This window comes from Gigantopelta aegis, chromosome 10 (genome assembly GCF_016097555.1).
Source record: "Gigantopelta aegis isolate Gae_Host chromosome 10, Gae_host_genome, whole genome shotgun sequence".
Classification (NCBI taxonomy): Eukaryota; Metazoa; Mollusca; class Gastropoda; order Neomphalida; family Peltospiridae; genus Gigantopelta; species Gigantopelta aegis.
The window spans coordinates 52,596,893-52,612,783 of NC_054708.1; the positions used below are offsets into that span (position 1 = coordinate 52,596,893).

The 15,891-nt window shown below is 36.2% G+C and overlaps 1 protein-coding gene across 6 annotated transcripts in view; it reads right to left on the reverse strand.

Moving 5' to 3' along the window:
• Window positions 1-15,891, reverse strand: part of LOC121382563 (golgin subfamily B member 1-like) — a 141,142-nt gene that overhangs the window by 57,626 nt on the left and 67,625 nt on the right. For 5 of the 6 annotated variants that reach the window (XR_005959180.1, XM_041512029.1, XM_041512030.1 and 2 more), the window contains 4 exons: window positions 13,388-13,606; window positions 10,571-10,732; window positions 8,582-9,229; window positions 3,354-4,004 (listed from right to left, as the gene is read on the reverse strand). Coding sequence is in view for 5 of the 6 variants with exons in the window: in XM_041512029.1 (XP_041367963.1) it covers window positions 3,354-4,004; window positions 8,582-9,229; window positions 10,571-10,732; window positions 13,388-13,606 (1,680 nt within the window). In the remaining variant the exon portion in view is untranslated. The remainder of the gene's footprint in view (window positions 1-3,353; window positions 4,005-8,581; window positions 9,230-10,570; window positions 10,733-13,387; window positions 13,607-15,891) is intronic. The other variant, XM_041512032.1, reaches the window with a different exon arrangement.

Genomic DNA, 15,891 nt, shown 5'->3' on the forward strand with positions numbered 1-15,891 from the left:
CATGTAATAAGTACATATGACAGCCCATCCCAGGAAAGTACATTAACATGTAATAAGTACATATGACAGTCCATCCCAGGAAAGAACATTAACATGTAATAAGTACGTATGACAGCCCATCCCAGGAAAGTACATTAACATGTAATAAGTACGTATGACAGTCCATCCCCATCCCAGGAAAGTACATTAACATGTAATAAGTACATATGACAGTCCATCCCAGGAAAGTACATTAACATGTAATAAGTACATATGACAGCCCATCCCAGGAAAGTACATTAACATGTAATAAGTACATATGACAGCCCATCCCAGGAAAGTACATTAACATGTAATAAGTACGTATGACAGTCCATCCCAGGAAAGAACATTAACATGTAATAAGTACATATGACAGCCCATCCCAGGAAAGAACATTAACATGTAATAAGTACATATGACAGCCCATCCCAGGAAAGAACATTAACATGTAATAAGTACATATGACAGTCCATCCCAGGAAAGTACATTAACATGTAATAAGTACATATGACAGCCCATCCCAGGAAAGTACATTAACATGTAATAAGCACGTATGACAGCCCATCCCAGGAAAGTACATTAACATGTACTAAGCACATATGACAGTCCATCCCAGGAAAGAACATTAACATGTAATAAGTACGTATGACAGCCCATCCCAGGAAAGTACATTAACATGTAATAAGCACGTATGACAGCCCATCCCAGGAAAGAACATTAACATGTAATAAGCACGTATGACAGCCCATCCCAGGAAAGAACATTAACATGTAATAAGCACATATGACAGCCCATCCCAGGAAAGAACATTAACATGTAATAAGCACGTATGACAGCCCATCCCAGGAAAGAACATTAACATGTAATAAGCACGTATGACAGCCCATCCCAGGAAAGAACATTAACATGTAATAAGCACGTATGACAGCCCATCCCAGGAAAGAACATTAACATGTAATAAGCACGTATGACAGTCCATCCCAGGAAAGTACATTAAATTACAAATAAAAATTTGATATATTTGGTACATTTATTAAATACAGGATTTTGAGATACTTTGGGGTTTGAGGGGTGGGATAAACATTCCCAACACCTCACATGGACTGGCATCTATTTTACACCTGGGGAGGTTTAGCTCAGTCAGTTGAGTGCTCACTTGAGGTGCTTGCGTTGCAGGATCGAACCACCTTGGTGGATCCATTCAGCTGATTTGTTTTTTTTCTCATTCCAACCAGTGCACCACATCTGGACAAATGCTGTGGTATGTGCTTTTCTGTCTGTGGGAAAGTGCATATAAAAGATCCCTTGCTGCATTAAGACAAAATGTAGCAGGTTTCCTCTGATGACTATGTGCTCTCCTGTCTGGTATACAAAGGCTGTGGTATGTACTGTCCTGTCTGTGGGAAGTGCATATAAAAGATCCCTTGCTGCTATTCAAATAATGTACCAGGTTTCCTCTAAGACTATATGTTAAAATTACCAAATGTTTAAGATTCAATAGCTGATGATTAATTAATCAATGTGCTCCAGTGGTGTTGTTAAACAAAACAAACTTCTATTTCACACCTTGTCCATATATATCAATAGGAACTACTGTAATAAAAGTTCTTAAAACCTAATACTTCTTGAGTTGCATCAAGTAATAAAGTATGCACAAAACTGTTTTGCACCAGTACCATTAAAACAGAAAACTGACTGAATTACATTTTGCTAAATAATTTTATACTAAGAATGATGACACAGTTGAATGTTAAATGTTTATGACACACTGTAAACTGATGGCGAGTCAAAAATAACATTTGCAGGATCAAATAGACAATAATACCTGCAAATCTAAAAACTCCATATGGTTATCTCCTAATTAGAAAAATACAGTCCACTTGTTTTAATAATGCTGGCTGAACAGTTTGACCGAGTAGCCTTGAATTAAAATAAATATATACATTGTACATTTATAATGTAGGTAGTCTCAAAATGGGAGATAACTCTGCCAATCATAATAACAAAAATGCATTGCTGTATGATTACTACTTTTGGTTTTAGTTTATTTTAAGTTGATTGTTTATATTTTGTTTAGAAATATTACACAGGAAATTACTATAAAGAAAAAGAAAATGCTCAGTATTTAGGTGGATTTAACCACACTACAAATAGCATAATTTATATTTTAAACAATTCAAGTTGCTGATCAGAATTTAACCTTTAGTATAGCAAAATAACTTCAAAAGACTGAATAATTTAAATACTAGAAATGTCTCCCTACTTGTAAAAATCTAAAATATTAGACAAAAAGACACTCCTAAACTAAAAGTGTACTTTTTGGTATTTGCTAGCTATGGCACTAAACTATAATATAGTCATATTAAAGTTTGTTTTGTATAATAACACCACTAGAGCTCATTGGCTATTAGACATTCTGACATATACATTGTAGTCTTTAACCGGCCTCGGTGGCGTAGTGGTTAAGCCATCGGACTACAGGCTGGTAGGTACAGGTTCGCAGCCCGGTACCGGCTCCAACCCAGAGCGAGTTCTTAAGGGCTTAATGGGTAGGTGTAAGGCCACTACACCCTCTTCTCTCTCACTAACTACTAACCAACTAACAATTAACCTACTGTCCTGGACAGACAGCCCAAATAGCTGAGGTGTGTGCCCAGGACAGCGTGCTTGAACCTTAATTGGATATAAGCACGAAAATAAGTTGAAATGAATGTAGTCTTAAAGTAAACATGCTTCATTTTTCAATCAGTACCAAGGGATATTTTATGTGCACATACCACAGCCTTTGATATACCAATTGTGGGGCACTGGTTGGGAGGGGGAATAAAAGCCAGTCAAAGCAAGGATACACAAAGGCTTTGATCCTATGACATAAGCACTTCAGGGTATTCAATGTATTTGAAAATAAGAGGCTGTTTGAGAAAAGTGGGTGGTAAAATGTATGGAATTCAAACAGGTTTCCAAACCACCAAATCATTAACATCTCGTTATGTTTAATGACACCACCAGAGCACATTGATTAATTAATCATTGGCTATTGGATGTCAAACATTTGGTAATTTTAACATATAGTCTTAGAGGAAACCTGGTACATTATTCGAATAGCAGCAAGGGTTCTTTTATATGCATCATCCAACAGACAGGATAGCACATACCACAGGCTTTGGTATACCAGTCATGGTGCACTGGCTGGAACAAGAAATAGCCCAAATGGGCCTACCAACGGGGATCGATCCTAGACTGACTGTGCATCACAGGGCTGTGTCCTGTCCCATCACACCACCATTCCCAGGGGAAGATGGTGTAGAAAGAAGCTAGAGAAGACAACCAACCTGTTTGCTCTCGTAGAGAGAGATTTTGATCCTGAGTTCCTGCTCGGTGGTTTCCATCTCGGCCAATGTCTCACTCAACTTGATTTCGTTCTCCCTCAGATTGCCAATCTTCTCCTGCAGGTTCTCTATCTTCTCCTCCAGCTGCTCTATCTTGGCATCCTTCCTCTCCTCTAGGCTTTTCATCCTGGCCTCCACATCCAGCACGTCCTGCTCACAGTAATATGACTGGTTGATGTTGTCGCATGACTTGGAAGCTGAAAGTTCTGTTGCCAGGGAGGCGCCGTGAGGGATTCTTGTGAAGGCATAATGTTCTTTCACATCCTCAAGATTCGCTTTCAGATTGTGGTTCATGAGCTGCAACATTTTGACTTTCTCCTCCAGGCACTGTCGTCTGTTGGCATCCTCGTCCGCCACTCGTCGCCAGTTGTCGCGGAGGATTTCTTCGTTTTCCGTCAACTCGGCGACGTTCATGTGCAGTTCTTTGTTTTCACTTTCCAGGCTGTGTACCTCCTCACGCAGTTGTTTCATGATGTAGACATCTCCCTCGAGGTCGCTCTGTAATTCTAGCTGCTGACGGAGACTTCTCTCCGACTCCTGCAGATCTGATATTATTCTCGCTGATTCAGCTTCTGCTTTCTCCAGAAACTCAACCTGAAAAGAGGTATTAGAACACAGCTTAGTATTATAGCAATAAACAGTTTTCTAAAATAGTCCCAATTCTTCACCAAAACCTTATGTAAATTAATGATATTTTAATACCTTACATCTGCAAATTTAAAAAAAAAAAATTGTATTTCATTTAAAAGTTCTACTGGTATTTTTGTTGTATTAATAAGCTACATCATATCACATTAAGGTCCATTATGGGTTTTTAAAAATGTTCATAAGGATTTTCTAGCAATTGTTTTAGTAATTAACTATTACTAGCTAGATTTGAATAATGTAACTAAACCATTTCAAAATACTAATTAACATATTTATATAAACAGAAATAATAGAAATATAAAAGTAAAACATATTAACATACATTATACTAATAAACATTATTCATACATAGGAATAATATAAATATGAAATTAAAACATTATCACATACTAAAAACATTTTTTCATGAACAGTAATAATAAAAAAAATAAGCAATTAAAGCATTTCAACATATTTTTTATAATATGAGCTGCATCTGAAAAAAAATAAAATTAACAAAAAGAAATAATTAAACTATTTAATGAACATGTTCTGTCAAACAGACTTCACTAGAAAACAAAAGACATTTACAATCAAAAGTATGCAATGCTGTTAGTCTTTGAGACTCAATAAAATTGGTTGTTATATGTCTAATATGCACAGGACAATTTGGTTTCAAACATAGTGTTTGGTTAACTGACCAGATGAACTCTCATGGTTTTTACCAAGGTTCGAATATAGATTACTTCAAAATATATATACTCTTCAAAAAAAAGTAGGGGAACTCTAATAAGAATTTACAATTGCCAAAATTGTAAGGTATATTAGCTGTGAGGAATGGTTATTTGATAATATTGAATAATTCGGCAAACATTACAACCGGTAGTTCATTATTACAGTAGGTTTTATGGCCACCAAAGATCTTGAAGGACGATTGGGGTCAGAAGTGAAATTTTAAAGTTGACGGGGTTTTTTATCAGCAAATCGCAAATTCAAACAATAAAAAAAGACTAAAAACAAAACAATAACAACTGTATGATCAACAGAATGAAAAAGATTGACAGAAATAATGTTCCACAGTGATTAATGGACCTTCCTGGAAATTGTCAAAATCAAGAAAGAACTTTTATTTAACGACACACTCAACACATTTTATTTACGGTTATATGGCGTCAGACATATGGTTAAGGACCACACAGATTTTGTGAGGAAACCCGCTGTCGTCACTACATGGGCTACTCTTTCTGATTAGCAGCAAGGGATCTTTTATTTGCGCTTCCCACAGGCAGGATAGCACAAACCATGGCCTTTATTGAACCAGTTATGGTTTACACCTACCCATTGAGCCTTGCGGAGCACTCACTCTGGGTTTGGAGTAGGTATCTGGATTAAAAATCCCATGCCTCGACTGGGATCCGAACCCAGTACCTACCAGCCTGTAGACTGATGGCCTAACCATGACGCCACCGAGGCCGGTGTGTCAAAATCAAGAATATGCACATGTACAGGGCAACTGCATGATGCATGTGCAAACTATGGAATGTGTTTCGGTGTGTTGATAAACAGACCTGAACTTTCTTTACCAGGATGTCTGTGGTCAAAAAGTATATTTTAATATTTCAGGTTCCCTACCGTTTCTTTGAAGAGTATATAACAAACTTCCCTCTGTTATATGATTTACTCTAGTCTATGTAAAACAGGTCATGGAAAGAAAGGAAGGAAGGAATTATTTTATTTAACGATGCACTCAACACATTTTTTATTTATGGTTATATGGCATCAGACATATGGTTAAGGACCACACAGATACTGAGAGAGGAAACATGCTGTCACCACTTCATGGGCTACTCTTTTCGATTAGCAGCAAGGAATTTTTTTTATGCACCATCCCTTAGACAGGATAGTACATACTACAGCCTTTGTTACACCAGTTGTGGAGCACTGGCTGGAACGAGAAATAGCCCAATGTGTCCACTGATGGGGATCGATCCTAGACCAACTGTGCATCAAGTGAATGGAAAGAACATTAGAAATTGAATTATATGTATTTTTAACTAAATAACTTGTGTTGTTTGCCAATATAAAAATTGTTTGAAAGGTATAACAGTAAAACATTTGTGACTGTTATACATTGACAAAATTCACAACCAATTACAAACAATTCTTATATAGATCAATTGATATGGTGTCTTTAACATTTTCTGAGTACATAAACAAGTTTATAACAGGCCCTGACCTTAAACATTTTCAGTGCTAGCACGCCGGGCTACCACATTATGAAATATGGTATCCCTCAGTAAAAATTAGTATCCTCATAATTTTAATTTTAAAAAATTAAAAAGAGAGAAAAAACCCAAATCATTTATTTTTTGTTTTAGGTGTTTAAGCATCTTGTTGATTGTGAAGAAACTGGATATGCCAAAACATCTAGTAGCCCGGTGGACTACCGTGTTTAGACATCCGGTAGCCCAAGTGAAAAATCGGTAGCCAAAACAATCTGGGTTACTGCTAAGGTCGAGTCCTGTTATAAGATGTTTCAGTGCCCCTACCCGCTACCATCCCTGATCAGGATGCTGGTCTCTCTTGCAGTTGCCAGCACAGGTTGTCCCCACTCCCATCCACCCAAACCGTTTCTTATCCTGGACGGAGGAGTAAGAAGTCGGCATGGGTTAACACATGCGCCTATGACAGGATCTGCCAGTCACTGATGGGTGAAAGGATGTGCCAGTCACTGATGGGTGAAAGGATGTGCCAGTCACTGATGGATGAAAGGATGTGCCAGTCACTGATGGGTGAGAGGATGTGCCAGTCACTGATGGGTGAGAGGATGTGCCAGTCACTGATGGATGAAAGGATGTGCCAGTCACTGATGGGTGAGAGGATGTGCCAGTCACTGATGGGTTAGAGGGTGAGCCAGGCACTGATGGGTGAAAGAATGTGCCAGTCACTGATGGGTGAAAGGATGTGAATGTGCAATGAATGATAGCCCAGTGATAGCCTACTCAGCAGCTAATCCTAAGATATCTAACACTAACATTAACTTCATCCACCACGTTAGAGAATAAAATCACCACTGCCACCAAAGCTACTTCAGAATCAGCTAGGGCTCTTTATATGCACTTCCCAACAGACAGGACAGCACATACCATGGCCTTTTATTTCAATGCTTATGCTTATGGTTTGAAAATCAATGGTGAGCAAGAATAAGCTATTCTGAAATTATGCATGAGAGCAATTGCTCTCAGTGTAAAAATTCTCAGTAATTTTGAATAAATTAATTCATGATATTGGCATGTGACAAGGTGAGCATTTTTTTACCCATGTGAAAATACGTTTTGTGCAATCACACATGAGCGGGAGCACTTGTAAGCATCATACCATAAGTGGAATGGAAATATAACCAAATGAGTTAACCAATAGTTAAGTGATCCTATACTGCCCATTGCACCTCGGATGAAAGCTTTTCCAGTGATATCCAGTGATATCCAGTAGATATCTACAACTCCCTGTTATATTGTAGCTGAGAGGGATAACGGATAGCCAGCATGCACAAAGGTAGTATACATGTAGCATAAACAAGCCACAACATTTCAACAAAAACACTGACAACAGACAGCGATCAACTGATCAATAAACACGACACCTTTCATTAGTAGAGAAGAGTTAGTTCCCTTGTGGCAAGTTAGTTCCCTTGTTATTAACCAGCAAGATTTTGAAACTGTTCTAAAACCTACAGTATTTTAATTAATGGTAAATGAAGGATTAGTGGTTCAAAACTTCATCCACATGATCTGATATAGATGTAAGATGGCACCAAATTTTGATATTAAATTAAATATATATAACATTACTGTATGCAGAAAAACAACATTATTTGTGACAAGTCAATAACTAATTATTATAACTGATATTCTGAAATATAATTTTGAAATGTTTAAATGTTTATAAATGTTTACAAAAATACTTCAGACTTTAATTAAGAAAATATTTTGTAACAGCATCCTGTCTTATCAGACGAAATATAGAGCTGGTCAATGAATTTGTATAGCTATTTCAGATAAACTGTTTCTTATATATGTTCTGGTAACTAAATTGACCTTAACTACAATTATATTATTTTATATATTATATGTGTTTTATCAAAAACCAAGACATTTTTTTAACAAATTATATTAAAATATTTTAATACATATACTTTTAATGACAAAGAATTTTGTTTAGTGCATTTAGACATTTTTCTAATCTCTATTTTGAAAATGAAATACAAAACATCTGATATGTTATTTTTTGTCATTCAGAATCCTTTGAAACACATCAATCTCACAAAATATTTCTTGCAAGCATGTATGTGCTAGAATCAAAACAATCAAAACTAAGATATAAAACTGTCACACACAAATATAAATGACTTTTAATTACAAAAACATTAAACATTTATTAAGTAATGCTTTTTGGGTTGAACTGTTTCCAAGACAAAAAAAGACCAGGTACCACACAAGCAAACCATTCCCATGATGCAACATCCAACATGGCAGCCATTTTACCTTGTCCCTGAGAGCTTGCTCAACAATGTCTTTATCAACAACAATCTCCTTGAGCTCTCGCACAGTTCTGTGCAGTTCTTGTGTCTGTCTCCTCGTCTCCTGCTCCCTTGAGGTCAGTTTGTCGAGGGCCTCACGGAAATGACCTTCAGAATTCTCAAGGTCATTGATTGTATGCTCCGCAAGTTTCAGCTTCTCACGGAGCTGTCGTTCCGACATTTCTGCATTAGACATCCGCTCCTGGAGGTCTTCGCAGTACTCCTCCAGTTCCTCAACACGGGCTTGGTCTGAGCCATCACCAAGAAGACATTTTTCTTCAAACCTGCACTTCAGTTTCAGGTTTTCTTCATACAGCATCTGCAGCTTTTGCTCAAGGGAGACAACTTCATTGTTCTGACTCTTGCTGGTTGAAGAGTTCACGTACACGCCCTTGTCCGTTGTTTTCAGCTCTGTCTGAGAGTTTTTATCGAATTTTGCAAGATCTGTCAGCATGCTAGAGTCACGGGACACAAGCTTCATGGAGATTTTCAAGTCCTCCATTTGCTTTTTAATCCAATTATTCTGAGACTCACATTTTTGAAGGTCATTTTGTAGAGTGGAGTTTTCTGCCATTAATTTCAGTTGGGAATGTTCTAGGATTTCTATCTGGTTCTGAAAAGTTTTTTGTTTTAACACATTATAACAAGATAAAACTAATACTAAAATAAAAACTCTGCCTCAAGAAAAGTAAATGTGTACTGAAAATAAAGAAGCAGTGCAGTCTTTAATTTAATATTAAGGTGGATAAAAAGGGTTACAAGCAGATTATGTGCAGCTAATATACAACAAATAAATTAAAAGTTAAAATAATAATAAATGAGGAGGATTAAAAATCTAAATTTAATCTTCAAATATTTTAATTCATAAATATTTTTTTAAACATTTACTATATATACTCAATATTTCTTCTTCTTTTTTTAAAGTAATCACAAATGAACATTTACATAAATTTTCAAGGATAAAGGTTATGTATAGTCATAGCAATAGCCATAACAGAAAATTGTAAACTACATATATTTTAAAACAAGATTTACGTTTATGTATTTTTAACAAATATCACAATTGAGTTATTTCACAAACAGCTTTACCATGGATAAAAATATCAATTTCCTTTTTTAAAATAAGATACTAATGTGTCATTTACTAAATTTACTTTGTAGTCACAATAGATAAAAATTTAAAAATTAAAATTAGTCAGCTAAAACTAAATTTTATAACATGAATTTCTTTCCTTTAAAAATATCTTACAAAAAACTAGTGAAACCTCTCAAGACCGGACTCAAATGTAAACCGGAATTCCCTCAATACCGGACGTTTTACAGAGTCCCTTTTTAAAAACCAGGACAGAACTTAACCTCTGTAAACTGGATCCCTATTAAAACTGGACTTTTGTCTTGGTTTTTAGGGTGTCCAGTTTAGAAGGGTTTCAATGTATATTGTAATCCTATAAATAAGTCATGATTATAGTACTTATATCTATGTATTGTTATAAAATAGGCATATATATATATATATAATGATTAAATTTGTTAAACAATAAAATAATACTTTGTGGATTATATTTAATATTATAAACCAGCATATGATAGGTGAAGGAAATCAAGCATTGGTGAGATAAATTAAGAAATAATGGTGAATAAATATCGTGCATAATATAAAAATTATTCATATGGTGTAAAGAGGTACAGAGTAAGTGACTATATAACTAAACGTGGAGAGGCATTTATATCGGCTTATCACCTGTTTGCAGATCCACTTCATTTATTTGAATAAATTTTGTTTAAAAATTTAAAAAAAAAAAAAAAAATATATATATATATATATATATTTCTTATTTTTTTATTTTTAAACAATATTTATTCAAGTAAATGAAGTGGATCGGCTATATATATATATATATATATATATATATATATATAAAACAGAATAGAGACTGTAGCTCCCGAGTTGTACCTTTAATGCGAGCACGTCAGCACGTTCCTTCTCGTTACTGGTAGCATGAGGCGCGTTGTGGCGAGGAGTCAGTAGCATCTCCTCGAGGGCAGCCTTCTCCTCCTGTAGACTGCTCACTTTACGCTGAAGTTCCACTGCCGTGTACTCCAGACTCTTAATTTGCTGAAATACACACACAATTATAAAGGTCTTAATGGTCGACAACCGGCCTCAGTGGTGTAGTGGTTAAGCCATCGGACTACAGGTTAGTAGGTACAGAGTTCGCAGCCTGGGAAGGAAGGAAGGAAATGTTTTATTTAATGACGCACTCAACACATTTCATTTATGGTTATATGGCATTGGACATATTGTTAAGGACCACACAGATATTGAGGGAGGAAGCCCGCTGTCACCACTTCATGGGCTACTCTTTTTGATTAGCAGCAAGGGATCTTTTATATGCACCATCCCATAGACAGGATAGCACATACCACAGCCTTTGATGTACCAGTTGTGGTGCACTGGCTGGAGTGAGAAATAGCCCAATGGGCCCACTGACGGGGATCGATCCAAAACTGACCGCGAATCAGGTGAGTGCTTTACCACTGGGCTACGTCTCGCAGCCTGGTACCAGCTCCAACCCAGAACGAGTTCTTAAGAGCTCAATGGGTAGGTGTAAGGCCACTACACCCTCTTCTCTCTCACTAACCACTAACAACTAAAACAACTAACCCACTGTCCTGGACAGACAGCCCAGATAGCTGAGGTGTGTGCCCAGGACAGCATGTTTGAACCTTAATCGGATATAAGCACGAAAATAAGTTGAAATGAAAAGCTTTTAATTTCTGTACCAAGTACATATGATAAGGTAGTAACAACTGGGAAAATGTTTGAAATTAATTACAAATGAGCTTAATGATACAGATTAGTGTGTATAATAATGTAATTCTTTGATCTGAAAGACAAAATCATCAACACTGTGGTGATAGCTATTTTGACTTTATATCCAAAAAAAAGAGTTTGTTTTGTTTAACAATACCACTAGAGCACATTGATTTATTAATCATTGGCTATTGGATGTCAAACATTTGGTAATTTGGACATATCTATCTATAGTCTCAGAGAGGAAACCTGCTACCTGTACATTTTTCCATTAGTAGCAAGGGATCTTTTATATGCACCATCCCACAGACAGGATAGCACATACCACGACCTTTGATGTACCAGTTGTGGTGCAGACTTTATATCCAAGACAAGAGCCTAAGCTTACTAATTACTAAAATATCTTGTAGTTGTAGTCTTCCCCTTTTTTCACCATCTCTTTTGTCCACATTCCTATTACTTGTCAACCGCTCTTTATTCTCTTTCTTTCTCTCTCTTTCTCGCACACTTGCACATGCCAGAGTATTTTATTTAAGCAAATGCATTATACTCTCGAGTGAGTGTATAGCTATAAATATACAAGTATATTGTTTATGTGTGTGTATGTTATACACGTACACGTATACACACACACACACACACACACACACACACATACATATATACATACACATACACACACACATACACATACACACACACATACACACACACATACACACCCACCCCCACACATACACACACACATACATACAGACACACACATACACATACATACACATATATATATAATTATACCTGTAAAGCAATGATTCAAGGCCCCCCCCCCCCACCAACCTTGACCTTGTTTATGTTTCTGGGGACAACAATAAAAATTAAAATTTGGTGGATGTAGCAACCTTACATCTCTCCACTAAAAGATTTTAAAATTTACTCTGGGTTGAAGCTGGTACCGGTACCAATATAATGTGAAACCATTACCGTCCAGCTTTAAGTCAGATGGCTTAACCACTACGTATCTAAGTTAATTAAGTGTTGAAGATACAGCAATTGTTAATGTTATTCACCGATAGCAGATAGCCAGGGCTTCTAGATTATGGTAGCCCTACTCCCATGGTTAGTGATATTCAATGTTGGGCTAGTAAATAACTACTATTATCATGCCTGATTGATAGTGAAAATATTTTTGGTCAAATGTTGCAGTTAAGTCTATTTTGTAAATATTAATATCCTGACCATACCCCAACCCCCAATGTGAAAGTCTTTTTTAAGCATCATCTCTCTCTTTAGGTGACACATCTAATTATTACTATTATTTAGTAAAATTATATTAACTTTAAGTAAAATAGGGCAAGTGAATTTTTAATTGCGGCTAGTAAATTTTTGAAATTACTGATCCCATGACCAGAGGATTTTTTTTAAATTCTACAATCCCTGAGATATAGCTATAGAAGGAAGGAAATGTTTTATTTAACGACGCACTCAACACATTTTAATTACGGTTATATGGCGTAAGACATATGGTTAAGGACCACACAGATATTGAGGGAGGAAACCCGCTGTCGCCACTTCATGGGCTACTCTTTTCGATTAGCAGAAAGGGATCTTTTATATGCACCATCCCACAGACAGGATAACACATACCACGGCCTTTGATATACCAGTCGTGGTGTACTGGCTGGAGCGAGAAATAGCCCAATAGGTCCACCGACGGGTATCGATCCCAGACTGACCGCACATCAAGCGAACACTTTACTGCTGGGCTACGTCCTGCCCCTATAGAAATTTTATTTAACGACGCACTCAACACATTTTATTTACAGTTATATGGCATCAGACATATGGTTAAGGACCACTTCATGGGCTACTCTTTTCAATTAGCAGCAAGGGTTCTTTTATATGCACCATCTCACGGACAGGGTAGTACATACCACTATAGCTATAGTAAGGCTGTACCTGTTCAGCTTTGATCACCGTGTCCAGCTTCTGAAGGATGACTTCTGCTTCCAGCCCCTGCTCCTCCAGCAGCTTGGTGAACTCATGGCGTAACTCCGACATCTCGGAGTGAGTCGACCGGTCCACCATTCCTTCCTCCTCCTCCTCCTCCCCACTCCTCACTGGGCAGTCTTCATCATCTCTATGTGCAGTTGTCTCTTCTTGACCACATTCAAGATTCTGAAAATGTAAGTAGTGAAACTTAGTAATTATGAATAATAATTATCCAGGCTTTTAATTTAGCATGATTCCGTGCTTCTGTGAATTCCAGATTTTTGTTAAAAAGTTTAAAATTATGAAACAGAATCACAAAATATTTGTATTAAAACATATTTATGATTCTGATGGAATCCTAAAAAATCCCCCCACCAAATTCAATGTATGTTATCACTTTTTCTTTGTTGCCACATATCTTGGCAGTAGTTGCCTTCCCCAGATGAATGTGATTCAATAACGTCTTAATGTTATGCTCATCTTCCTTCGAATCTCAAGGACAAATCCATTAATGTATTCAAAGTCATTTTATGTACAAGCCAAAGTCTAAAGGATGTTTCAATATGGTGGTGACAATTCCCATCAATACAGGTGCTTTGTCTATAAGACTGTCACTCCCAAAACTGATACATCCTTTCTACTTCAACTTTGGACTGACATTATAATGACATGATGAAAGATGTTCACAAGAGTGACAAGTGATGACTGGTAAATCAATTTAGAGGAGGGCAGCAAAAAGCATCATCCACGTTTTGGTGATCCAATATTAAACCTTTTCAGCCCTATGAACCATTTTCTGTAAGACAACCTCAACACAATGGATAATACAGTGAAAAAAAATAACTATACGGAATGTGAGTAAACAGCAAAGAAAACATGGGCTGCTCAATAAACAGATGAACACTGCAGTTACAATCATACAATCCAACATAACTGAATGCATGAAAATTTAATATGACATCAGAAAATTCCATGTATAATAAATGTCAGGTATGAAGATGATCGTTTGCTGTCCTTGCATGGAATCAAAGGACAAAAAGAAAAGGAATGTCTGTTTAACAACACCTCAGCACACTTTTTATACTTCCATCTATTTGGAATCAAGAGAAAGAATATAAAATACTACCATACATGTATTATTATTTAGCATGTAAGATTTATGCGAAAATGTTTTGTTGCAGTGTGACCAATTTCATTAAAGAGTAATTTATACAGTGTTAAAGATTTACACCATCATAGGTGCACTTGTAAAATCATTGCTAGATCTTATAAGTCACATACAGCAGTCTTGCTGAAACAACTTTTAATGATTGTTACAAAGATTTAATTTATTGTACTTCCTTGTTTACATTGTACTTATCTAGTAAGTGTGTTATGTCAGAAGTTCTAATTGTATTTACAGTAACAATTGTCTCAGCATAACAGTAAAAACATTCACAGAGATTATCACGACATATGGTCAAATAACACACACAGATTATCATGACATATAGTACATAAACAAATATTAATGGAATTTACGGTAATAATTGTTGAACTCCACAAAGACTGTAAACACGGAATGTTCCTAACATGGGATGTTCAGTTGTTATCTTACAACACTTGAGCTCTGTCTTGTCTGGTGATGACATGCGCCACAGAGCTTTTCCTGGTGTTTATCTGTAGTAACTTCCTCAATTAACACAACAAACTTACAATGTCACAGTGCATGACCTTGATGGTACATTTATGTACTGTTGTGATCACTTGTTATATTTTGTAAACAAGGTTTGAATTTTCTATGTTATTGTCCTTTGTATACAGTGTAGTTCACAATACTGAACTGATAAACTCTTAAATTATACAGAGAAAATCAATCCAAACAATTTAAGCACCAACAGAATCAAGTAAAAAATCTGGTTTTAAGGGGTATCTGGTTTAGAGATGTTCTGTTCTGTACTAATATTTAAAAAGGGACCATGAAAAACGTCTGATTTTGAGGGAATTCCAGTTTACCGAAGGTTCTCTTTTGAGGGGTTTCACTGTAATTGCAATACCTTGTGTATTTGGAGATCTGAATCTTAGAAAATGTTACAATATTTACATCTGTTCAGTATTTCTTTATAAAGATCAAACCTTTTATGGAAGAAATTATGATCACAAACCATTCCTATTTCTTTCTTTTTCTTTTTCTGATTTTTAAAGAATATTGTATACTAAGAAGGAAGGAAGGAATGAAGGAAATGTTTTATTTAATGATGTACTCAACACATTTTATTTACGGTTATATGGCATCAGACATACATGTATGCATGGTTAAGGACTACACAGATATTGAAAGAGGAAACCTGCTGTTGCCACTTCATGGGCTACTCTTTTTGATTAACAGCAAGGGATCTTTTATATGCACCATCAAACAGACAGGATAGTACATACCACGGCCTTTGTTATACCAGTTGTGGAGCACTGGCTGGAACAAGATGTATGTTAAG